This window comes from Nanorana parkeri, unplaced genomic scaffold (assembly GCF_000935625.1).
Source record: "Nanorana parkeri isolate BGI_ZX_2015 unplaced genomic scaffold, ASM93562v1 scaffold399, whole genome shotgun sequence".
Classification (NCBI taxonomy): domain Eukaryota; kingdom Metazoa; phylum Chordata; class Amphibia; order Anura; family Dicroglossidae; genus Nanorana; species Nanorana parkeri.
Window position 1 is genome coordinate 793,486 of NW_017306667.1, and position 26,425 is coordinate 819,910.

At 37.6% G+C, this 26,425-nt stretch overlaps 1 protein-coding gene across 2 annotated transcripts in view; it reads left to right on the forward strand.

Annotated features, from left to right (window-relative positions):
• NELL2 (neural EGFL like 2) overlaps positions 1-26,425 on the forward strand; it is a 197,077-nt gene that overhangs the window by 89,807 nt on the left and 80,845 nt on the right. For both annotated transcript variants that reach the window (XM_018559489.1, XM_018559490.1), the window contains exons 10-12: positions 14,703-14,794; positions 19,623-19,725; positions 22,771-22,899. In XM_018559489.1, coding sequence (XP_018414991.1) covers positions 14,703-14,794; positions 19,623-19,725; positions 22,771-22,899 — 324 coding nt within the window. The remainder of the gene's footprint in view (positions 1-14,702; positions 14,795-19,622; positions 19,726-22,770; positions 22,900-26,425) is intronic.

The following is a 26,425-nucleotide window of genomic DNA, read 5'->3' on the forward strand; positions in this document are numbered from 1 at the left end:
TTATTAATTTGGGGGCTTATGTGAAAAGTCAGCGTCTGCAGCAAATAGAATCCCTAATATTGAGAATCCAGACATTAGAAACCATACAAAAGAAGGGGAGGGATCGAGAGACTGTGGGGGTGATTTACTAACCTAAACACACGCACGCACTAGGTGCGGGTGATTTTTACACAGCAAAATGTATTTATCAACCAAAAAAGTCTCTAAAAGCATATTTCCACTAATGCCATATATGGAAAAATCATGCACATGATGCATATATAATGCTGCTTCACAGTTTAGACAAAAATGGTTAGCTCATGCATTTACATTCCTGCATTCATCAACGCAAGCAACACAACATAGAGCTAATTTACACAACATCACCTTGCAAATTCATGCAGGGCTTTGCACAACACACCTGCTGGGTGTGTACACACTACAAAGGTGTTTAGATTCCACCCATAGATCATGCTGGGAGGGAACACACTACAGAGGTGTATACATGTTCGTGGTGTGTTTTATAAGGTTAGTAAATCAACCCCTGTATCTCAATTATTCACTTTTCGTGAATCATTACGATCCCTTTGCCTGGCTTGCCAAGTTTGTTCTAGCCAAATGTAGAATACACTTTTATGAATATGGGAATCGTAGTAAATCTATGGCCAATGCTCTTCGACATCAAAGCTCTAAACCCTTTATCCTGACTATCAAATCTTCATCCGATAGGCCTTTACATATTTCCTCAGATATCGCTGAAACATTTTGCACGTATTAATCCTCATGATATAACTTATCGCAACCGACCGCACCAGAATTGGCAGCTCATAAAGGGGTCCATATATGCTCGTACCTTCAGAATTCCAAGATGCCCAGGCTACCAGAAGGGGTCTGCACCTTAATGGAGGAACCTATATCAGCATTAGAATTAGAGGCTGCCTTGAAGGGTACCCAAGGGGGGTAGGTGACGGGCCCGGAACGGGTTTTCTTCAATGTATTATAAAACATTCTCGGAAATTTTTAACCCATATTTTCTACAAGCCATGATCTCTATTTATAACGGTGGTCAGTTTCCCATGGATTCCGTGAGAGCGCATTTAGTGGTGATCCCAAAGCAAGGGAAAGACCCAATGGCCTGTTCATGTTACAGACCTATATCACTTCTTAACGTGAACATCAAACTATTCACAAAGATCTTAGCCATGCATCTACTTCCACATATTAGTGATCTAATTCATCTAGACCAAGTACGCTTTATGCCTACTCGTGAGGCCCGAGATAATACAATAACACGAGCATTGAACTTGGTCCACTCGACCCGGTCGGGAGCCTCTCCTTCTTTCATCCTGTCAACGGATGCAGAGAAGGCATTTGACAGGGTTGACTGGTCATATATACGTTTAATACTGGAACATATAGGTTTGGGCCCTCAAATACTGTCTTGGATATTATCTTTATATTCAACACCTACTGCAAGAGTGCGGATAAATGGTTCTCTGTTGTCATCTTTTTCAGTAACAAAAGGCACTACAACAAGGATGTCCACTTACTCCTTTTAATCTTTATACTCATTTTAGAACCATTCCTATGCACTATCCGAGTGAACACCGATATTAGGGGGATACAGATAGGTAACTATCATCACAAAGTAGGTGCATATGCAGATGACTTACTGTTTTTTTTGTCCTCACCTGAAATTTCTGTTCCGAATCTTCTAGCTGAATTTCGAATATATGGGGAACTCTCACATTTTCACATTATCGATCAGAAATCAGAGGCACTTAATCTCAACCTTTCTCACAAGGTCTCTCCAAGGCTAAGTTCACAATTCTTGTTTCGATGGTCCCCTATTTCTTAAAAATATCTTGCCATTCAGTTGCCCTGTGATCTATCACACATGGGTGGTTCCAGTTAGCGTTCTCTTGGATGGGTAGGTGTAATTTAATCAAAGAGAATATTCTTCCAAGACTGCCGTTTCTTTTGCAGGCCCTGCCTGTGATTATTCCTCGATCATTTTTTACATCATGCAATCCATTATATTTAAATTTGTGTGGGCCCCAAAACCAGCACGGATTCGTCAAACAGTCCTGCGGAGGCCTAAAGAATGTGGAGGCATGGTTCTCCCAGATATTTTTTTTGTACCATCAAGCCACACATTTATCACGAATTTTGGATTGGTGTGGGCATTTTGATCAAAAATTATGGGTTTTATTTGAACAAACCTTTTCTAAAGTTCATCTGAGTTCTCTGCCATGCTTTCCCAGTTCCATGCCCCAGGAGAATGAACTCCATCCAACTATAGGCCCCACCTGTCGAATTGCTCAAGCTACGTTTTAATCTAAACAGCTTTCAATCTCTCCTTCCTTGTTTCCAATTATTGGAAGCCCCTTATTTGTACATGGTTACCAAGATAACCAGCCTTTCTGGGCTTAAGACAGCAAACTAAACATCAGGCATATAATTTTCTTAAAGAAGCTCAATGGGCATTGCTGATAGATATGGCAGCGGACCCAATATTCGCCCCCTTGGATTACTGGAGATAGTGCCAACTATGCCATCTCTTTTCAACTCTCCCACCCGCCTTGAGATTTACTCATTCTCTCCCTATCTTTTGAGCAAGAATGTACAGACTCCAGGCCGATGCTCTGGGCCCTTTCTTTTTGTTATTAACTGTTGCTACAGTCTGACGTGGAACAGCCATTGGAGTTTGTAAGTAGGTGGGCAAGCTTGTATCCCTGCCTTTTGAAAGAGTGCTCACCCTCCCTCGATCAAATTTTAGTTGCATAAAATTAATGATGCTAAACAAATGGAATATATTACTACCAATAAAATAAATTTCTATTACGTTTTGGAGGACATGGTACCCTTGGGATGATTTTATGCGTTCGGAGGAATATTGTGCCCATATGAACAACTAATAAATATTATTTTATTCCTAATATTGTGCCATTTTTAGGATTGGGTCCCTTTTTTAAGTGGGTTTTTTCTTCTTTCTTTCTCTTTCTCTTCTCCTATCTTTTTTGTTGTTGTTGTTGCCCTGTACAATTTGAAATCTGTAGCAGCACACAGTTTTATTTATTGATGATATGTAAAGTACACCTGCTGCCCATTGCTTACAAGGTTGTGTAAAGAAATTAGTGCTCAAACATGAAACATATCCCTAGTTGTGCTGCTGTGGCTCTTTTAAAGACGTTGTAGTGATTACTGTTAAGTAAGCAATAGCCACTTCAGTGAGATCAATCTGTATCGGTCAATGATAATTTCTTTGTATCATTCAAAGAGCTCCTGTAAGCACTATTTGCATTTAAAACTGACTATATAACACTACACCAATGCAGTTTTAGAAAATTACGGTTTCTCTGAAAAATACTGTTTCTAGGGTTCCCACAGATAACAGACATACATAGAAAAAAAGATGTAACTTTTACATAAACTTATACCTAAATTTGTTTTCTTTTTTTTTGGTTTTGGAGTAAGCAGGACCGGATTTACCATAAGGAAGCTTAGGCATGTGCCTACAGGCGCCCTTCATAGAGGGGTGCCATGCAGGTACCGTATTTTTCCGTCTATAAGACGCCCCCATGTATAAGACGCCCCCAACTTTTCTTACCCAAAATTCAGAAATCAATATTTTAAATGATATAATGCATCACACTTCTGAGTCAATCACTTTATGCTCCGACATTACCGCTCTGGGAAATGGCTACATGATCTCCCCAGCAACAGCTGACGTCAGGTACAAAAGATTTATGATTGGATTACAGAGACAAGATAACAGTTTTCCTCCACTCTCCCCAGCAACAGCTGACGTCAGGTACAAAAGATTTATGATTGGATTACAGAGACAAGATAACAGTTTTCCTCCACTCTCCCCAGCAACAGCTGACGTCAGGTACAAAAGATTTATGATTGGAGGAAAATGTATCTTGTCTCTGTAATCCGAAGTTTCACTCGTGAGGCTAGTTTGCAGTAGTATTGGCACTTTCATAACCGCGGTTCTCCTCTCGGCCCCCGTGTATAAGACGCCCCTCTATTTTTAGGTAAACATTTTTATGAAAAAGTAGCGTCTTATACACGGAAAAATACGGTAGCTACTCTGCCTAATTCCTGGTGTTGTGTCAAGATGCAACACTGGCAATAGCAAGGAAGGTGCATTCTGCACAAAATGCTCCCTCCTGCTCCAAGAACAGCAGCCCATGCAAGAACTGCCAACTTCCGCAAACACAGGGGAAGGACCCCAGCACTGTATATGACTGCCCTGTAAAATGCCTGTCTGATGCGGTCAGGTGTTTAGGGCAGTCCTTCTGTGCATATGTCGCTCAGGCTAAACAGATTTCCATTCATGCCTCCAGGTGCCCGAAATGGAAATCCAACCTTGAGAGTAAGGGAGGGTTATTACCCCATCAGCTTTTTTTGCCATCTGTGACCTATTGGGGAGATTTCCCTTTAGTTCCTGTCCTATAGCCACAACAGAGAGGGACAATCCTTGGTGGTCAACAGGGTCACCAGAACTAGTGCCCCAACTGGAAGATTTCCCATCTATTCCTGTTCTGGTGACAACCCAAAATTTTGGATTTTCTTTCATTGATATCGGCCCCCAGGACATATAGAGAGGGTGGATCTCCCTAACTGGGACACAGACAGTGATGAAAACCTAAAAGGCGTTCTTATCCCCTATTGTGTCTGCCTTTCTTTATCTATTACTGCTAATTACATTTTACACAGCAAGTTAACAGTTATAACTGTTTGTATTTGACCAGAAAACTGTCACCCATTCATTGACAAATAACAATATTACATGCCTACTAAACATCTCTACCTTGGTACATGGCTACTGTGGGTACATTATCACATATGCTGGATTATTTATTTTTATTATTATAAAGCTTAAACAAAAAAGACTGAATTGCTCAGTCGCCTGGCTTCACACGTTTGCTTATTAATGGTTAATCAGTAAATGCGTTTAACAGTCCTATAAAAGCTGATTTCATTACATGCTTAATGTTCTTTGAATTGTTCCATCATGCAAGTTAACAGCAGATTAATAGCTACTTGTCTAACTAATTATTTGACTTCTGTTAAACATGCAATGTATTAATGAGCGCAAATATTAACAGTTATACATCTTTTCAGAAGATAGTAAACTACAATAACAGTAAGACAGTATACAGAATATTATGCATGTATATTATAAGATAGAATAGCTTTTTTTATTGAAATGATTCTTTAAAATGTATCGATAGGGGCTGATCCACAATCACTTGAGATCTAAACTGGAATTTTTGCCAGTAGCAACAGGTGTGGCTTTTCCATTAATTTTTGGAGAAATTCAATAAGCATTTTTCTTGCTTTCAATTAGAAAAATTTCCTTTTGTTGTCTTTTTCGGCAGTTTTTTCAAAGGAATAAGCCGCCTTGGTTCATCCTGATAAAGTGCTATTTAGGCTTTATATTAGGTACCTATGAGCATTTGCATGGATCTTAAGATTTCTTTCAGAGAACCCCTAGAGCAGGGCTTGGAAAAAGGGGAAGGCAGTAGAGACAGCCATCAGCAGTAGGGGGGCACAAAAAGGGCAGTACATACAACTTATTCTGCTTAAGTAGTTAATTGCTGATTTGGAAGGGAGGCACTTCTCCTGGCATTGCCCCAGAGCACCAAAGCCGAGGTTGTTAAGCTGTGGAAATACAAATTTCAGCTAGTAATTCTCCTTTTGGCTTCCACTTCCCTCTCCTCACTGTTGGCTGCAAAATGTGATGGATAATCTCAATGAACAGCAGCGAGGAGCAGGAAAGAGAATGTGGTGAACTACCAGCTAGAGTCTGTAATTGCATAATGGAATTCCCTGGTATTCAAGATTCCTTTAGTGTGCAATAAGAATACTGAAGATGCATGCCTTCTATAACGGTCGACCTGTTTTTTTAGAAAGAAAGTCACTATAATAAAATGTACAATAAGGTTACCAAATAATTTGCTTAATGAGAGACAACTTCCCCTTTAGGAAAGTTGTCCCTTAACTCTTCCACTGGCGGAGACGTTTTTGCATTTTTTTTACATGATTACGTGCACGTTTGCACACTTATTTGTTTTCTATTTCTTTTTTTACATGTGCAAACCCCTCCACACGTGTAGTCATATACCCCATCTCATTGTTTATGTGCAATATCTCAAGGAAATAATTTATTTATTGTATAGAAGTGCCAACTCCCACTCCATTGCTACCCTAAAGATGCCCTCCAGAATGGCCGGATCTTATTATATGTCCACCAAACATGGCGCATGGTGACTCCCATTGCTCCACAGCGCCAACAACGATCTGAAGTCACAGGAAAATATTGTGTAACATTGATGGACAATGATACCACCTTGATAACAACTTAAAGTTCAATTCCCGGGCTTGCACACAAATAGTCGATTTTTGTGCAAATATGAAGCAAAATGTTAGTTTTTCTTCTGAGATTGTAAAATTCAGCTCTTTCTCAGATTCCTTTGTGAAATACGGCCTATTGGGGAATGTATGTTTTTTTTAAATCTGATATACTTATGAGATTACCCGTGTGCCTTCACTGGACTCTATTTACATTTTCTCAAATGGCGTGTGATCTCTATGTATTCGCCCCTTGTAGTTGCAACCTATTATAGAAATCCCTTAGCTGTATATATTGTAACCATGTGCCATGATATCGCCTACTCTTCCCTTTTTTTTTTTTCTTTAATTTTATATTTTCTAAAAGCACATACCCTTGAGAAAGACAAAATGGCAGGATTCAAATACATTTTACGGCACAAAAACACATTATAATGCAATTTTTTTGGTAAAATATAAAAGATGATATGAAATTGAGTATATAGATCCCAAACATATGAAGCCTCAAAATTGTTTGCGCCCATAAAATAGCAAAAAACGTTCGTAACCAAAATGCTCACGGGTGTCACTTTAAAAGCCTTAACAGGTCATCAGTTTAGAGTTAACCATTATTGCTGGCCCTAGAATTATTGCTCTCACTACCTAACATGAAGCCGTTTTCATATGTAAGCATCCCAATTAATCTATTTACATTCATATGTGCCTGTACATAGAGATAGCAGGCTGTAACATTTTTAAGTTTGCTTTTTTTAATATTTTGTTTTTTGCTTAACTATTGCTATCATATATTGGGCTGAAAATGCATCTATATGATAGCACAATAGTAGTGTAGGCTCTCTTTAATACCACAAGGCATCAGGGGTCTATTTGACCCCTAATGTCTCACATGGATGCCATCGTGCTTAATTAGCTTCATCCTTTGCCACAGCAACTGGGGAATGGCAGCTCTGAAACTGGACGTGGCAATACGCCCATCAATCCTGGGTTCAATAAATACTCTACGCTTCCCCCTCCCACAACAACTTCTGTGCCTGTTTTAGGTCTGCTTCACTTCCAAAAGTGTCAGATGTAGGCTCTAAATAAGAGTGAAATTCAGTCTTTAGAGTGTGGTGGGATTGCTATGAACAGGTGAACCATACTGTATGTGTTTATAGAAATTTCTCATCATAATTTAATTCTATGCGAAAAGACAGGATTCAGTGCCTTGGAAGTAGTATGAACAGATTGCTTTTCTTAAACTTTAATGTAGCTGAAAAACTACACAAAGTTTTGTTTTTTCTTTGCATCATTTGGGAATATTATGTCATTTAACCACTTCAAGACCAGGTGTTTAGACCCCCTTCCTGGCCAGGCCATTTTTCAGTATTCAGCGCTGCGATACTTTGACTGACGTTTATTACGTCATGCAACGCTGTACTGAAATTAATTTTACACCAGAAATGCTGCAGATTCTACTCACCCACCCAAATGCTGCAGAAAACAGTGCTGATTTAATGGTAAGATTTGATTTAACTAATACACTTGTATTCATTTAGGAAAAAGTAATAAACACATGCCGTGCTTTCTGCCAGCACTTGTCTGTTTAATTATTTCAATTTGCCAGGATTCAACACTGATGTAACTTGATATTTCATTATTGCTACTAAAGTATCTAATATTATCTTGCGAAAAAGAGCTATGAAGGAACTGTGAATAATTTTGTATATTGTTACAGAAGCTACATCGGGGTGTGTGTGTGTAATATATATAGATATATATATCTATATCTATATATAGATATATATATAGATATAGATATATATCTAAATATATATGGGGTAGCAATTAGGCATTGCAAGGCTCTGACAGCCACAGGCATGACTTCCAGAGTCAGATGCATGGTGGGATTTGTATTTTTACCACAGCTGGAGGGCCTAAGTTTGGCTACACCTGTCATAAATATTACAGCAAGTACGTAGCATAAAACAAACAAAACATCTACTTGTCCGAGCCACTAATTAAGCCAATGTCAGTTCCTAACTAACAGGGTAACCCCTAATTGGTCCCCAAAGCAAGCAGGAAGCTTTTGTACCCTTCTGTACCCTCTGGTGTCCAATAAGTAGTCTGCCTTTTTACCCAGCAGCAGCATTCCACAGCAGAAAGAGAGCTCTGAATATCAGTCAGCTCACAGCTGTGGAAAGCTGAGACTTATTAATGAGGTCTCACTACTAGGTAAGGAATGGACCTAAAAATTGAGGCTTTTTCTACCCAAAGCTCTACAAAGCGTCTGCGAATCAGGACCCAGAACACAACTTATTAAGATTCTGAGAAAACAAAATGTTTTTCTCTATATTAGACACAAATTCTGGAGCCCCGCACCATGTCTGGGTATGAAACCTGGGTGATACATATACATTGCTCACAATCCTGCTAGCAAGTGTATAACTGTTAAGCGGGTATGCAGCAGCTGCAGAATGCCCAAACACCTGCATCTGATTGGATGGGTCAGAGTTGAGTGACAACAGGGCCACCCATGGCTAGAATTTCAGCTGATTTAGCAGGAAACATTTCAGAATGGAGCAGTGTATGGTCAGCTTTAAACGGGCAACACAGAACTTCAAAGAAACAAAATGTCTAAATATGTTTGCTGAAGACCTGAGAAAAATTGGATTATACAGCTATTAATGAAAGGTCTTGAGTTAAAAAAAGTGTTTGCCTCACTTAGATTAAGCACTTTTTAGTAGAATTTGACCCAAATCCGTAAGTGTTATTATTATACAGTGCTGGGCCTGCAGCTCACCAATCATTGGATAGGCCATAGCTCACCAACAATGGCTGGATATGGAACAGCTCATCATGTGATGGCTGTATAGGACACAGCACAGTAAGTGGTGGCTGAAGAAAATGCAGCTAAGCAATCAGTAAATGAAAGTTCTGATATATTATCAATGTGAAGATAATGTGCATCTTAAATGCAAATATTTCTAATGCTCTGATATCTCCCTCCAGTATATGGGTCTACATAATGTCATATAGCAGTCTGCAAAGAAAAAAAAAAACAATTTTGTGTAGTACCCAAGTTCTTTTCAAATGAAAGGTATTTTTCCGTACTCAGAAGTGTGAAATTAGAAAAGGTTTATTAAAAGAAACTCCTTATGCACTCCATTATGTTGTCTCATTTACTGTTATACTAAGGCTTTAAATCTCAGCTTGATCACAAACAGAGTTTTGCTTCTCAAATAGACAAAATAAAATAGCGTTCATCTAATTTTCTAGTTGTCTACCTTTTAGTTACCTTACAATAAGCATTTTATCTAAATTACCTCATCAAGCTAACAGGAGAAGTACGAAATAGCATTCAGTTGCAAATACCGACTATGGCACTAAAAAACATGAGCTACAGTACAATCAGAAGGGCACTGAGGCTCCTGAGTCCACCAGAGAGAGTTAGGTCTGTGGCTCCATCTCGACAGCCCATCCAGTTTGTCAACACAACATAACTACAGTCATCATCCAACAACATTACCTTTATTTCAGAGGCCACGACTTAACACAAATGAATGGTAATTTGCATTGTATTTTTACAGAATCATGCATATATGATCAGACAAATCATGCCCTCTGACTTATACATTATATACATTTTGTGTTGTTCGCTGAGCGATGTATATAATAGTGAATAAACATATGACAGGAAAATTGCATACACAGTAATAGGTCAAGCAAGTGCCACTAAGTATGATGAGAATGACCAGTGGTTGATCAAGCAAGTGTCGCTAAATATGAAAAGAATGATGACTAATGGTACAGAGCTGAAATCATTGTTTGACCCAGTTCTTGAGTTTTTGACATTAGTTCTGTATAAGTTAGAACACAATTGTGCAAATATATTCAGACAAATGACCCCATCTGATTTGTATGTTCAGTTAACAACATCCAAGACCTTTATAACTGCAAAGAAACAGATGACGATGACGGACAGTATGATGAGGATAATGAGCCATGGTACATAGTTGAAATCATTGTATTAAGCAGTCCTCGAGATGTTGATATTAGTTTAATAGACTTCTCTCTCTACTGAGAGTGAAGGAGAAAGAGCACATTAAACAAGGAAAGGATGTCATCGTAAATAAAAATTTAGCGGATATCCATCTCTGTTTTATAAAATAAGGAACTCTAGAAAATTGTGTCCAATCCAAGATCTTAATCTCTATTTTTACATTATTTGACTTTTGAAAAAATCTTTCACAAGACACTTAAATGCATGCAAGAGTAAGAAGTACTTATACATATAGAAACATTTTGTATATACAGAAGGCTGCAGGTTATGATTATGCAAAATGTTACAGCATTAAATAAGGCAGTTCTGACGCGCTATATGTTTGATGTCAGTTAGGTCTTTATTCTCAACAAAATCATTGTGTAAATACTGTATTTTAAGGACATGTTTTCTGTAGAAATTGATATTTTTCTTCTGAGAAGTCCAATCTTAGAACAATATCAACTGAGTTTGCAAAGCTTATGTAGTACTGTTGCTTTGTTTGACCTGGCTAAACTGTTAAGGTTCTGTATAAATGTTAGTACAAATCCAGCATTATCAGTCCACAAGTGAGTTACCAACGCCTATATACTGTAAATCACACCATTCATACTGTGCCACAGGATATAGTTTAATTTCTAGTCAGTTAATTATTGCTTTAGGTTTTTCTGGTTTACTTACTAAAAAAAACAGCTGCCTAAATCTCAGCATTACCAGTCCAAAAGAGAGTGAATGACCTTCAAATAAATGATATACATTTTGATAAATTACATGTTTTTTTTAATTTATAGTCAGTAAACATTTTTTCGAGAGTTTTATTTTTAGGCTGATTGTCACCTGATCAATGACTACATTATAAACCTGATATTGAAACCAATCAAGGGGTTAGAAATGGGTTCATCCTAAGGGGTTGTTGGTGGGAGATGGAGGTCAGGTGATCCAACGTCAGCCCTTTTTTTTTCATCACGTATGTCACAGCCAGGTGGTAGTCATCAATCATTTTGTGACTAGCTAACGTTACTGTGCACAGTGAGAATTGACAGGAAGGCATGACTGGTGACCCTGGTGGTAGAATGATCAACTCAGACAATATATTGACAGTTACAATGACAGACAGAAATTAGTAATTAATGGCAGAGTCTACCTAGCTATTTTTTAAATGCATTTTTAGGCCACATACTCTGGGCCCACCAGAGGATCCCCTGGTCCTCCAATGAGCCAGTCCACCTCTGGCTACAGTCCATCCTTTCCTACACCCTGTACCTGTCTCTGGATCCCTAAGATTGACTGGTGGTCTTACTGACTAATAGTGAGGTAGGGCCAATAGGTTTTCTAATAGAGACTTGCAGTGGGTTTAAATTGCAGATGTGCAAGCTACGGCTTATTCCTAACCCCTTTATTCACATTTAATAAAGAGGCCGTTCTAGTTAACCAACATATACACTATTTTTTGCATAACCATATTTTATTGAACAAATAATTAAGCTGCCAAGCTAATTGATGAGGAACTTTAATACTTTTTAATTGTAATATTACATAACAAACATTTTTACATCAACAATTACATATTAAAATGACAACACAAAAAAATAACAATAAATTATAAAAAAAAAAACACCCACAAATACCAACTGTATACAATTCCTCAAGATGCCAATATACATATCCTACATTTCTTCACACATTACCAATATCAGACAGATCAGATATTATAAACAAACTCCCTTACTATATTCAATCCACTTACTGTATACCACATTTTACCAAATGTATCCATGCTACCTCTATGCTTAAACATAATTCTCTCAAAACCAACCACTCTATCTAATTCTTTCTTCCATCCCTCCACTGTGGGAGGCGCTACTGAAATCCACCTAGAGGCTATACTGCTCCGAGCAACAAACAGTGCCCTCGTTATAGCCACCTTCTTATAGTACTCCACATTTAAGGATCCAAACATTTCCAATATACATATCATTGGATCATTAGAAATATGAACTCCAAAAGCTATATTTATTATGTCCACAATTTCCTGCCAATATCGTTTCAGCTTTGGACATCTCCACAACAGATGTATCAGCAAACCTGGTTCAACCCCACATTTTGGGCATTTAGAGTTTTCCCTGAGTCCTATCTTATATAGGAATTCAGCAGTCTAATATGTTCTATGTACAATATAAAGCTGTGTTAATTTATGTGATGCAGAGGGTGAGACTAATTGGATTGAGAGCAACGCCTCCCTGCATAGGGAATCATCTAATGGACCCACAACCAGTTCCTAACCCGCTTTACATTTCATGGGTGATTTATTTAGAGCCCAGGTAATAAGCTTGAATACATCTTTTAAATCAATCTTCTTGTCATAGTTGCATTAAAGAGTTTATCTGTACCCATATTTTTACTAATACAAACCTCTCAGACACCTGAATGTACCATAAGCGCATGCCTTAATTGTAAATATTTATAAAATTGGCCATTGGGTAGTGAGTAAATTGCTTGTAATTTTTGGAAAGAACACAACACCCCCTGATCATATAATTGGGCCAATGACAGAATCACCATTTTCTTCCACATTCCAAATCCCTGGAGTTTGTTTAAACTTTCATATTTAGTAAATAGTGGAAACCCCAACCCTATGCTTTCTGTAGCTGCTGATCAGACCGACACTGATTAGGAGGTATTTTATTCTGTTAATGTGAATTAGACTGCTTTCTCATTTCTTTCTTGAACATTACACTTCAGATCACGTTACAGCATATAAGGTCTCGTTCACACCTAGGCGTATTGCATATGCACGTCTGTCGCACGACCGTTGCACGTTTTTTTTACCGAGATTCGCGTTTCCGTCGCGCGTTTCCAAAGGCTACTTGGCTGTATCCCAATGGAAACGCACAACAAAACGGCCCAAAGTAGTACCTGTACCTTTTCAGGCGTGGGCCGTTTTGTAGCCCGCTAGGGACTGGCGGAAATACGCCAAGGTGGGAACGAGACCATTGAATACAATGGGATTTATATTTTTGAGCGTTTTGTAGAGCGTTCGTCGAGCTTAGAACGCGCTACAAAACGTTCAGGTGTGAACGAGGGCTTAATGCTTTGGCTGATTTAACATAGGACTTTTTTGTCAACCATTGTTTTTGATAATTGTCTGTTGCGACACCAAATTGTTTTTTTTTTTCTTCTTTTTGATCACAAATTGGAGTTGGAAGGATTCTGCAATGACTCGAGCAGCAGAACCCATTAACTGCTCCAAATGTAGATGGCCGAGAAACCCACATTGAACTGAAATACTGACACCTGCAAAGTGTTATTAATCTTTTAAGATCACTTTAACAATTTTTAGACTTTCTTGAATAATGTGATTTAAAGATTATACACAGAACATATCCTACTACTGAGACAGCTAGATGACTACTAGGAGTGCAGGCAGCTAGCATACCTGGTAGCCTTTATTAGGGAAATATAACTTTAATATCTGAAAAAACCTGATTCTGCTGCCTATAGATGAGGCACTACAGAGTCTAATAAAAGAATGCAATATGCTGTATAGTAAACATTACAGCTCCACAAGGACATGGTTGCAGAATAGCTTGCTGGCTTGTAGTTTCTGTATCTGTATTGTTTGCTCAATGATTTAAGAACCTCTCTAACATTAACAAGAAACCTTTTGTCTGCATGTCTATCATAGGTGTACAATATCAAAAGCTATTTACTGTATTGATGTTGGTTTTTTTTTTCTATTTCAATTGTGAAATAATAAAACTGGGGTTGTATAGCGTGCAAAGTGATGCAGCTGTCAGCCTTAAGATTGGAAAGTGTGTTTTCTTTTCTGTGAAATAATGTTAGCATGTTAGTTGCTGAGGAGGATTTTGTTTTTTTCCCTTCAAAATATTGACACCAGACAGGTGGATTTGTGTTTTTTTCCTTAATGTTCACTGTCCAGCCTGTGACTGGACAGTGAAATGAGAAGCAGGACAGTGATGAGCTCATCTCTCTGTCACTTTTTCAGTACCTATCTGCATGCTTCTTGTCAGCTTGGGAACTGATTGACTGCCTGTTCTGCTTCTTCCTCTTACACCCCCAGCCCTCTATATAGGGACTGTAAGAGGCTGATACCAGGTCACGTTAAGGAACTTACACTGCTTTTACTTTAAAAATATACCGTTTAATGATGCTGCATTAAATTGTGTCTTTTATTTCTGCCTAGAGTTTTTATCTTTAAATATCAGAATATTGCTCACATTCATACATGTACAGCTAATCTTCATATGTATGCTGTAAAGAAAAATGTGATAGACTCTTTGAATAATGCCATGCCTCTTTGTATCTCCTTCTCTTTTCTAAGCGGTGTGTTTATACCAAGGCCAGCTGTACTTTGAAGGAGAAAGGCAAATATCCTATTCTACTTCTGGAGTGTGCGTGCTCTTTGAGTGCAAGGTAAGCTGCTGCTTTATTTTGTGTTGCTCGGGCAAAGTTACCATCTTTTCTATAACATATTAAACGTGTATTTGTAACATCAATACATTTAATCTGCAAAAATAGTTTACCATGTTTTGTCTGGAAGCAGACTCGTAAGTTTTGGAAGTAAAATGTCTTTATTCTCTTTAGCAACCATGTATAAACCAGACTTTATTATTATTTCTTGAGTGCTTTTTTCAAATTGAAAGGTGTCTTACATTTTTTTTATGTAAATAGATTAGTAGTTAAAGCTCAGGTGTAACCTTTTTTTGTGTGGATAGAGTGGGGAATAGAGAGTTGACATCACATGTGACAAATCCACTTGGTTCATATTGCAGCAATGATAAATACATTAAAGTAGTACTAAGGTTTAGGTGTTTTTTTTACATGAATGCATTCTCTGCATTAAGTTAAAAAAAAACACCCAGTATCTTTCTATGTCACCCTGTCCCCAATACTTACCTCCAGTCACTTGTCACCTCCGCCGCGTCGGGGAAGATCTCACTGCTCCACAAACTTCCTGGTTGTTGGGAAGGGTACTGAAGGCAGAGGAGGCATATGTTCTCTCATGGTGGAGGGAACAAGGGCATGACTTGCCACAGGCTGTGTGTGTATATGGACGCACACAGTCAGGCGGGGTCACAGCCCAGGAATGCGCACGCACGGGTGTCTCCTCATCACCCGACTAGCTAAAGGAGATACCTACAACAAATGGAGGAGGGGAGCAGTTTGGCGAGCAACTGAAGGACATTCAAGTAAAGCAATTTAAAGCAGAAGAACTGGACAATCATGCAAGTGTGGGCTTTCTCTTTATAAAATTAAAAAAAATCTAAAGTTTAATATCACTTTAAATATTTCAGTTATACCATTAACTAAAAATACCTTGGCAAATAAGAAAACATAATGTACATTTTGGTGGCTAGGGTAAACCCACATTTTTGTTCACAGATTATTTATTAAAGCCAATTATAATACAGTTGCATTATCCATTAACAATTTTTCTCTAAAAACTGACACCCACAAGAAAAACTGTAAGCACATAAACAGATCATTACCAGCCCAAAGAGGCATGCTCTTACTTACAAGAAAACTGTAATTGAAATATATGTGTATATGTATATGTGAGGCACTGGCTAGCAGGATTGTGGATGGGGTGTGTGTATATGTCACCTAGGTTTCTCATATGTTCATGGTGATGGTATTCAGGGCTTGTGGCTGATGTGGAGAAAACAAACTTTTTTCTTCACAGAATCGTAATACGTTTGGACTCTCTTGCTCTCTCTGCTGTGGGAGCCTGCTGCTGAGTGAAAAGGCTTAGTACTAACAAAAAACTAAAAAGATATACTGTAAGCGCTGCCTGCATGTTTTTGGGCAACCCATTAAGGGGTACCCTGTTAGTCAGGAGCTGACCTGAGTTTCATTAGTGGCTCGGAGGAACAGATGTTTTGTTTGTTTTTTGCTATGGACTTGATGTACAAATCCCTCCTGCATTGAACCCCGCAGCCACACCTCAACAAAGGGGCCAGTTCTAGTGACATCATTGACCTTTTATGGCCACATAGACATATCTGGTCAGTGACACTGAAAAGGAAAGCTCATCCCTAGTCCTGAAAATAATGAAGTATGCGCAAAGCCACTATTCCCATACAAGCAACACCAAAACACCTGTTTTCCTTAAATGTTAATGTTCTCCTGTATTGTTCCTGACATCAGTTAGTGAAAAATTTTTACAAAAATGCTTTTTGCTTTATTTTTTCCATACAAGTCAAGGTAAATGCTTCTTAAATGCATCCCAAACTGATTCCAAAGGCAAGCTGTAAAGGCTCTTACATGTGGATGCCCGCACCCATACAACATAAATACTGGCTTATTTCCCCTGCCAGAGCCACGGGTGCTGCATAAAGCCTCCCGTATAAGGTAATAGCTGTACGTGGCTGTAAGTAGGTATACGCAGGTACTTCCATAAACCTGTGCATATTCACGAATGGACAGCTTTGAACTCAGACTGTTTGCATCCAGAGTTGTATGTCTGTGCACATGTGCAGGTGTATGGAGTTATCCTTGTATTCCCGCCTACAGCCATTGACCTTTTAGGGAGGCTGTACACAGTAATTGTGGCTCCCTGGCAAGGGAAATGCTCTGGTGTTTAGGTTGTACAGGTGTGAGCATCCATGTTTAAGGGCCCTTATTCTAAATTTGACTTCTCAGTCTCAGCGTATGTATACCAGCTCTAAGGAAGATGTACTAGCCTCCTTATCCACAGGAGATCTACTAGCCTCCTTACCCATGGGGATGTACTAGCCTCCTTACCCACAGGATATTTTATGTGCTTATGTCAGTGCAATGCTTATAATACCAAGATATCCAACTGTGCAACTATGCCTTGGAGGGTAGCCCCACCATATAAAGAAACTGTTGTAACGTAGTGCAGGAAAAATGTATGTATGATGAACTCTGGAAGATTTTATACATGTCTTTAACTCAGAGTTGGCTGCCTATTGTGACTGCAGGTTGCAAGACCCGAACCTTGCATACATCTGTACCCCTGGCACTTTAATGCAATAGGTAGCCTGTGTGTGTGATGCAATCATTTTTGTCATTTAGCTTGTTGTCACTTCGCTGCTAACTCCCACATTTAATAACTATAGATCATATTTTAAGAAATGCTCAGATATTGTCATATTTAGCAAAAATTGGTCATCATTAAGACTCCATCAGAATAATAGGTTCACACTAAATTAAATACAGAGTCACCAAGATATCATATTTGATAGTCGTTGTACCTCTATGTGCATACACAGTCTTTATACAGTGTTAAATAACTGTGAAGTACCTTAGTATAACAGAGTAAAACAGATTGGTGTAGCACAATGCTGTTGGTAGAGGTTATTAATACGATACTTTTTTAGATGTGTATCACTTTATTGTTTCTCTTTCCCACACAGCATCTGTTGAAGTAATTGCCATTGTAAAAGCCTGTGAGAATACATTCTGTGCCTTTTGTTTCATGCCCAAGCCCTTCTTTTAAGAAAAGAAAAATGTGACGTACATCAAGAACAAGTAGAACATTTCTATTCTTTAAACAAAGGTTTTTCCCGTGAAGACGGAATATAAAGTCATTCCATCATCATCTAATATTCATGTTTAAACAGTTTAGACAAGAAAGCTGCTTGCTAAATGGCTGTAATACAGCCCTCAAATCTGGGTTTAAATCCACTAATGCAGAGACATACAGATGGAGGAGTCATTTATTTCAAATTACTTTCATTTTACAAGAAGATATAATGTTTTTTTTATTTAGTTTATTTAATGGCAGTGGAAAATCCCAATTGACAGACCCATATGCTTGGGTGAAAGCATGCAAATACATTTGCATACACTTTTACCAGAATGACAAACACCTTTTAATATAACTGCAAGTTTCTTTTTAGTAAGGCTCTTTTAATCATTGTAGCTCTAGAATAGTGATTGGTTATCATGTGTTCTTATTTTTCATTCCCCGCTATAGCTATTCATTTGCAAGTGCCTACAGTGATATTTTGCTTATTTAGTAACTCCATAAGGTTGCTCTATGCTTTGCATATGTGCTCATGGTTCATATACATATGTCACACTGCACAATCTTTCCTGGTACCAGTTCATTGGGTTGTTAAAGGGAATTTAACTTGTAAATCCAGTAAGCGCATATTTTGACTTCTATTACCTTCAATTCATTTTTAATGTGACTTTCACATTGTGCAATGCTTTTTCTGCCATCTTTATGTTAGTGTTCAAAATCTAGTTATGGTTATAGTTAATTATGGTTAGGAGCACCTCTCATAAAATTGTCATCTTGGTTAAAGGTTCAATTGAGTTGTTTATTTGAACAGAAATGTAAGATATAGCCAACACATTTCAGGGAAATTGAGCTCCCCCTCTTTTAGGGCTAACATACAATAAAAATGTGATGTATAGTTCCATCTATGATATATGATAGGTAATAAAATGGTCAACAAGACAACAATAAAAAACAGACAAAAAAATTAATAAAATAATGTAATAAAAGAATAAATGTTGATACATAATGCCAATTGGAAAACTTTTGGGGGAATTCATAAAAACCGGAGCAGACAGTTTTCTTATGGCAACCAATCAGTTTCTCTCTTCAGTTTGTTAAGTTGAGCTTTGGGCAACTACTCCAGATTCTGTCTACTCCAGTTTTATGAATTCCCCGTTTTTATTCTCCTTACCTTAATAAACATAATTACACTGTTGAGGTTTTCTGGTGCTCTTCCTTTGTGAGCTTCCCAAATAGCTACGTCTCCAGCTTCCGGTTCCTGCAGTCTTGTTGGGTCGACAGCAATGCAAACAACATAGCCTGGTTGATTCGCCGTTCATAACCTTCTACTCTTGAGACTGACTTTTGCTGACCGGAGGGTGGTGAGAAAACAACATTTACATTTTAGGCAGTTATACTAGTTGCATCCCAAAATTAAATGTATTGATGGTTTATTGAATATATACATGGACTAAAGGATGTTAACATCTACCAAAGTTCCACTTTATGTGACAAATCCATGTAGTTAGGGGACTCCTCTGTACTATATATGTGTACTTTGAGACCAAAGTACTGTACACAATTATATTTATAGACTAATACATATATACAAATATATGAAATAAATTATAAGTTGTAAATGGCCATGACTACTAACGATATGTATCTTTGTTGTTATTTGTTTCTGTAACGGGTTCCTTTTCAAAATAAATAAGCTAAAGATATAATATGTATACAAATAAAATGGCGGTTCTTTTATTTTTTTTACAGAGCAACAAAATGCAAAGAATAGAGACCCCAGAATGTTTACCCTTGAACTGTCCACGATCACAACAAATAGAACTAAAGAACAGCTGCTGTAAAGTCTGCAAAGGTATGTTCAAATTAATGAAAAATAAAATTCAATTTAAGGAAATGAAAAAAACCATGAAAGCATTTGCATTGTGAAAATAAAAATTGAGGACTACTTAAGTTCAGTTCCAGAACAATGTACTCAAGCCACTAGAAGTATTAATAATGAAAATCACATGATATTTTATATTCCTAATATTGCTCTGTTAGGGTGTTCTGGTAGACTATAGACTGATTAATAGCATGCAATGTCAAGCCGCAGTTTCTAAAGCAAGCAAAATACTTTCTTGTATACGAGGTCTCTAGACTCCAGAGATAGATACATAATCCTGCCACTGTACAAAGCATTAGTAAGACCACCTCTAGAATATGCAGTTCAGTTTTGGGCACCAGTTCACAAAAAGGATGTTGTGGAACTGGAGAAAGGTGCAGCGAAGGGCGACTAAACTCATAAGAGGCATGGAGGAGCTCAGCTATGAGGAAAGATTAGCTGACCTGAATTTGTTCTCTCTGGAGAAGAGGCGATTAAGGGGGCACATGATCACCATGTATAAATACTTAAAAAATGGTCCATACAGTGAGCTTGGTGCCAAATTTGTCACCTTAAGGTCACTGCAAAGGACAAGGGGGCACTCTTTGAGTTTGGAGGAAAAGAGGTTTAATCTTTGCATACGGAAAGGATTCTTCACAGTTAGAGCTGTGAAAATGTGGAATAGACTCCCCCAGGAGCTAGTTCTAGCTAGCTCAGTTAATTGTTTAAAAAAAAAATCTGGATGTATTCCTAAATGCACATAATATTACTGGATATTGAGTTCTTATAGGTATATTAAGCATCAGAGATTGTTGAGCCAGGGAATATCCGATTGCCTTATGGGATCAGGAAGGATTTTTTTCCCCTGCTGGAGCAAATTGAACCATGTTTTAAAGGTTTTTTTTGCCTTCCTCTGGATCAACAGTGGGTAATTGGGGGCATAGTGTTCTGTTTAAGCTTTTCTTCTTCTTTTTTGTTTTTTTCATATCTCTATAGGTTGAACTCGATGGACCTGTGTCTTTTTTCAACCTGACTAACTTTTTAACTATGTGACTATGCTCATATTAGCTCCTCTATATCCTAATAAGTCAGTTCAATAATATTTTTAGATTACTATGTTTTTTCAAAAGTGTGAAGTGCTTTAAAGCAAGATCAGTATTAGCCACAAAATAAGCAGCAAGTTGTAAATACAATGTACTAATAAGCCTAAATTGTGCCTGCCTATCTGTTTGTGTGTCTATCCTATGTTGGCATTACCATTTTTTCTGCATGGTTAATGCAGATCAGTCATGGTTGTAGAATGCACTGTGGCCTTCCAATTTATAATCCAGGGAGAGCTTCCTTTTTGTATTGGCCTCTGGATAACATACAACAGTACTAATCTGAAATCACTCTTCTCATAATTAGAATCCATCACGAAGTGCATTGTGGAATCTAAGTCAAGATCCATTTATTGTCATAGTTACTGGCCTTATGATATAGCTGTATTATTGTCAAAATATAGTCTACTTTTATTGATTGGGATAACACAATTATCACAATAACACAAATAACACAATAGGAAACATAATGAAAAAAAAGTTTTTTTTCTTACCTATTTAACTATTTTGCAGCGATATCATATCAGAATGTACACAATAAACTATAGCCAATCCACCAGATTATAGTGTGAATCTTTTTATTTCCTTCTAAAAGTCAAGACGAATGGTAGAAGTGCCTGCCACTCCTGCTTTCCATTTCTGTAGCCCTACCATGAACCGCATTGGAAATTTACATCCGGTATTTTGTGGGTGTACAATATAAAGCAGTGTTACAGATAATTGAAGCTTTACATTACAGTGGAAGTTCCTGTGTAAGTGATTGTCAGAGCTTTGTGATAGCTTACACATTCTGTCCACACCTACCAGCTAGAGAAGTCTCACCATAATTATACATGATAGGTTTCCAAGAGGAACACCTGCTCAAGGTCAGCACAGAAATGCAGTGCTGTAAAGTAATTTTTTTTTCAGGGCTTGTTTTGCCTTAGCTTCTCCTAAATACATGTTCATTAACTAAACGTATGTTTAGGAAAATTGCTTATTTGTGCATGCAGTGCTTCAATGCCGTATTTTGTGGGATGGTAAGATTCCAACACAGTTGAGTAAAAAAAAATACACTGCAAGGGTTAATAAGTGCTCATTTTGTCTAGGGTAGTCAAATAAAGCAGATATACACACCTTATCCTTGGTACCAATGGGCTGCTAGACTAGTCCCCACAGCCTATTTTTCCACAGGCTCTGGCCCTTCAGCTGTGGTGAGACTACAAATCCCATTATGCATCTGTCTTTGGGAATCATGCCCGTAAGAGAATTGTACAATGCCTCATAAGATTTGTAGTTCCACAACAGCTGGAGGGCCGGAGTTTGCCCACCCCTGCCCCAGACCAACCTAACACTTAGCCCTTGCAGTGCAGGAAAAGGAAAAGTACAGTGCATTTTTAGTCAGCACATATTTTGAATGTGGAAGTGTTTAAAGTATTTTTTATGCAACTTTTATGTTTTACTTGATTGCTCTGCTATGTTTTTGGTATTGTATTAAATATAGAGCTTTGTAACCTCTTCCTTAACAACTGTTAACATAAGATATCAGCCAAACTGGCAGATCATGATTTTCTTCAAGATTTGACTGACTCGCATTGTAAACAGGAGCAGTAAACCACAAATAATAGTGTAGCACTACAAAGCAGAAGGCCTGCAAGTGTAATGAGCCACATGGCTGCCCATGTATACATATATATGGTTTGGAAATATTTATGTACATGGGACAGTCATATTTGCATGCCATGTTTAGAGGCTTTGCTTCCTCCTTAGTAGTGCTGCTACTGCCTACTGCCAATTCAGGTTACCACTCTTCTTTAGAAAGATTTAACTAAGTGAGGCTACATCATGTGGTGTACTAGACCTACCCTGTTATACTAAGAATGAATCCAATTTCCATGCCTCCTTAATCATTCAGGAATTGTTATGGCATTAACTAACAAAAACATTTCATCATTAGGTTATGACTTCTGTTCAGAAGGACATAATTGTGTGGAATATTCAGTCTGCAAAAACCTGGATGACAAAGCTGTCTGCATCTGCCGTGATGGTTTCCGGCCTCTTAGAGAGGACAATGCCTATTGTGAAGGTACAGTTCCTGTATTCTAACATAATAAAAGTATAATGTGCTTGAATTGGGGAAAACTACAGTGATGTAGGACAACCCTTTGCTCTGCCTCACTAAGTCTTAGTATACTAAGGTTATGTTTGATTGCTATGTGTAATAAACTACATTCCTAAATAAAGGTTTCTTTATTTAGGAAAGTAAGGACATTGGTGTTAGAGACTTCAGTGGCTTGATTTTGTTCAATTTGTAAATAGGTGAAGTGTGACACGTTAATTTATAATTTTGTAATGATTTCTACATAGAGATTAAAGTGTTAAAAAAAGGAAAATACAGTTTGATAACATTAGGTCTTACTGGGAACTTTACTGCTTGGTAGAGAATGTTCCAACTTTTGACTCCCCCTCTCCCCCTTTCTTTTCTTCTCACTGTCATATATATGCTGTTTAGGCAAGTACCCCCTCATTTTTGTTTTAGTACTATACTGTAAAACCTTCAGTAAATATGACGGATAAAAAAGGAATAATGCAGTGGTCTTGGAAGAATATGTCCATACATATAAATAACACTGGAGATTTGTCTTTAGACATTTGTAATGAATGTACAAGTACACAGGTAATATAAGTATAAAAACCTCAAAGAAAACCTTAAAAATTATACCAAAAAAACACACACACACAACAATAGGCAAAGTAATATTTAGGGTGCTTGTTATATAAAATACCGTGCCGAACAGTAGTTACATGCACTTAGACTATTTGTTAAATTACATATACTTTGTCCATGTAAGGCTATATTTATCCCATTGCTCTTTTCCTGCAATTTTTATGCATTGTGCAACACATACAATCACATCGAAACCACTGGTAAAGCTTTATTGAGGAATAGCGAAAGTGTCAAGGCATTGGGTTTATAGATACATTCAGATTAGGGTTTTTCTTGGTGCAGGTATGTTAATATCACACAAAATACATGATGCATTTGTAAATAAATTGTATGTAGTTGAACTCTGTAGACAATGGGTCCCCTCAGCAAAGCTGATAAGGATTGCCAAGAAAGGATGAGAAATATTCATATGCAATATTTCCTGACCATAATATAAAAAAATGCAGAACCACAATACATTTTCGTTAAAATGCAGTGCTGTCATACAAAATAAATAGTATTTGCATTCTCGAGTATTTCATTAATTGGCCATAAAATACGCAATATATAAAATAGGTGGATTTCAGTTTAGTCAGCTTTATTTGTTTTTATATTCCTTATCTGTTTGCACACAATATAATATTTGAATACTATTCATTGTTTCTGGTGACCTACAATATTCTAAGACAATAGTCTTTAAAATAGATATCCTTTAATTGCCATTATCAGTAGTATTTAACTACCTCCGGGCCGGCCGTAGTAAAAAAACGGCCGGCTGGGAGCTCTCTAGATCTGAGTGGGCGTCTTTAGACGTCCGCTCAGACACGCCCCCCCAGCATGGGAAATGCCCGATATTTAAAAACAGGCAGCGATGCCTGTTAACATAAAAGCGATCCGCCGGCTGTAGAGAAATTAAAGCCCCCCCAAATGTTAAGTTACACATTAAAAAAAACAAAAAAAATGTATAGTCCCCACCCATACATACACGCATGCAAACATGGGTCCCAAACATACGTGCAGAAAAGATGATTGCGCCCATTACGCCGCACATGGTACATATCGCCGCGAACGTCGGAGTGAGAGCAATAATTCTAGGGCCATCAAACACTAAACCGATGAGCGGTAAAAGCTTTTAAAGTGTCGCCTATGGCCAATTTTGGGTATGGTAGTTTTCTGCTATTTCGTGGGTGTGCGCAATTTTAAAGCTTGACATGTTTGGTGTCTATTTACCCGACGTGACCCCGACTTTTATATTTTACCAAAAAAACTGGGTAATAATAAATGTTTCCTAACTTAATCTAAAAAAACTTTTTGTTTCCAAAATTTTCAGTAGTTTTTCCTAATTATAGTAAAAAAAATAATCATAGTGGTGATTAAATACCACCAAAAGAAAGCTCTATCTGTCCCCAAAAAATGGTATAAAATTCATTTCAGTATAGCGTTGCATGACTGAATAAACGTCAGTCAAAATACTGCAGCGCTGAATACTGAAAAATGGCCTGGCCAGGAAGGGGGTCTAAACACCTGGTCTTCAAGCAGTTAAAATATAGCAATCATTTGTTACACAATTGAAAACATAGTTTAGATGCTTCAACAAATACATGTTATTTTTAATACTATTGAGGACTTGGTTGACATCTATTTTTGACAATGAAATGAGGCATAAGTAAGATATTTCTATATTGTTTTGCAATATGTGATTTCTGATGTATCCAAGTTTGTCTTAAAATGGCAGCTCTGATGATTCCTTGAAGCATATAATTGCAAAATATTTTGGGGAAAATGAGATGTTCCTATTAGGATAGTGTACTCTGGCATGTGTGTGTAATAGAGGCCAGGGGTTCAGTGATAGAAATGCATTTATAGAGTACAGAAATCTTATACCTTATGCAGTGTTTGATGGAAACCATAGTGATTCTGCTACTGTGCTACTAAAAAGTGTACTGAAATGTTATATCCATGTTTATTTTGATTGATAGGTCTTTCACAGCTGAGAAATGAGAATTACATTTATAATATCATCTGTGCTTGTATTCAAAGATGTATTCCAATAATATTTGAAAACAAGTATATAAGATTAAATGTAATGAAATATGACTTGACAGTGACACTTTAAGATGATTCACAAGTTCTGCAATTGCTCTGCAATTAAATAGAGGTAACTGAAGGAATATCACCATTAAAGCTTAAAAAGACCCCATATGCACATTTAGTGACCTGCACAGCTATTATCAGCCTGAATCCCCACTGTGATCACTGCCATTAGCTAGGTAGCATTATTTAGAGTTCTGTGGCCTATAATTTGTGTTGCATGTGATAACAGTAGTACAATAGTAATCGAGTAAAGCTATTTCTTCCAGGGACCGGCACATTAAAGTGGCCATAGATGTTAAAGGACAGTGAGCTCATGCCTGCCCAAAAATGTTATTTTGTGTTTCTTTTATTACAGATATATTTATAAACACATGAGCTTGTAGCACAGGCTTATATATGCCTATGCTGGTGGGAGTTAAGCGGGTCCAGATACTTTAAGTCCTTTTTTATCTTGGGGAATAGAATTACCAAGTGCTTCTTGTTCTCTTCCAAAAAAGAGTTAGCTTGGGATGTCTGAAGCTATGTACTTATGCCCATAAATATGTGCATTGTTGCCCAATCCAGCCTTCCTGATTAGGGAAAAAATCCCTTTTAAAGTCTATGGACACTACAAGGTTTAGTGTTAATTTCTGAACATGCTGACATTTTATTCAAGACCAGAGCACGTAAAGCCCAACTCCAGGTAAATCCCCCTCCCTTTTTTAAATTTTTTTTTTGCTACCATACATTTTCTACAAGAGTCTTCAGCCTGATTACATGATGTCAGGGCTCCTAGCCCTTCTTCTCTTCCTCTGGTGGTGGGCAGTACTGA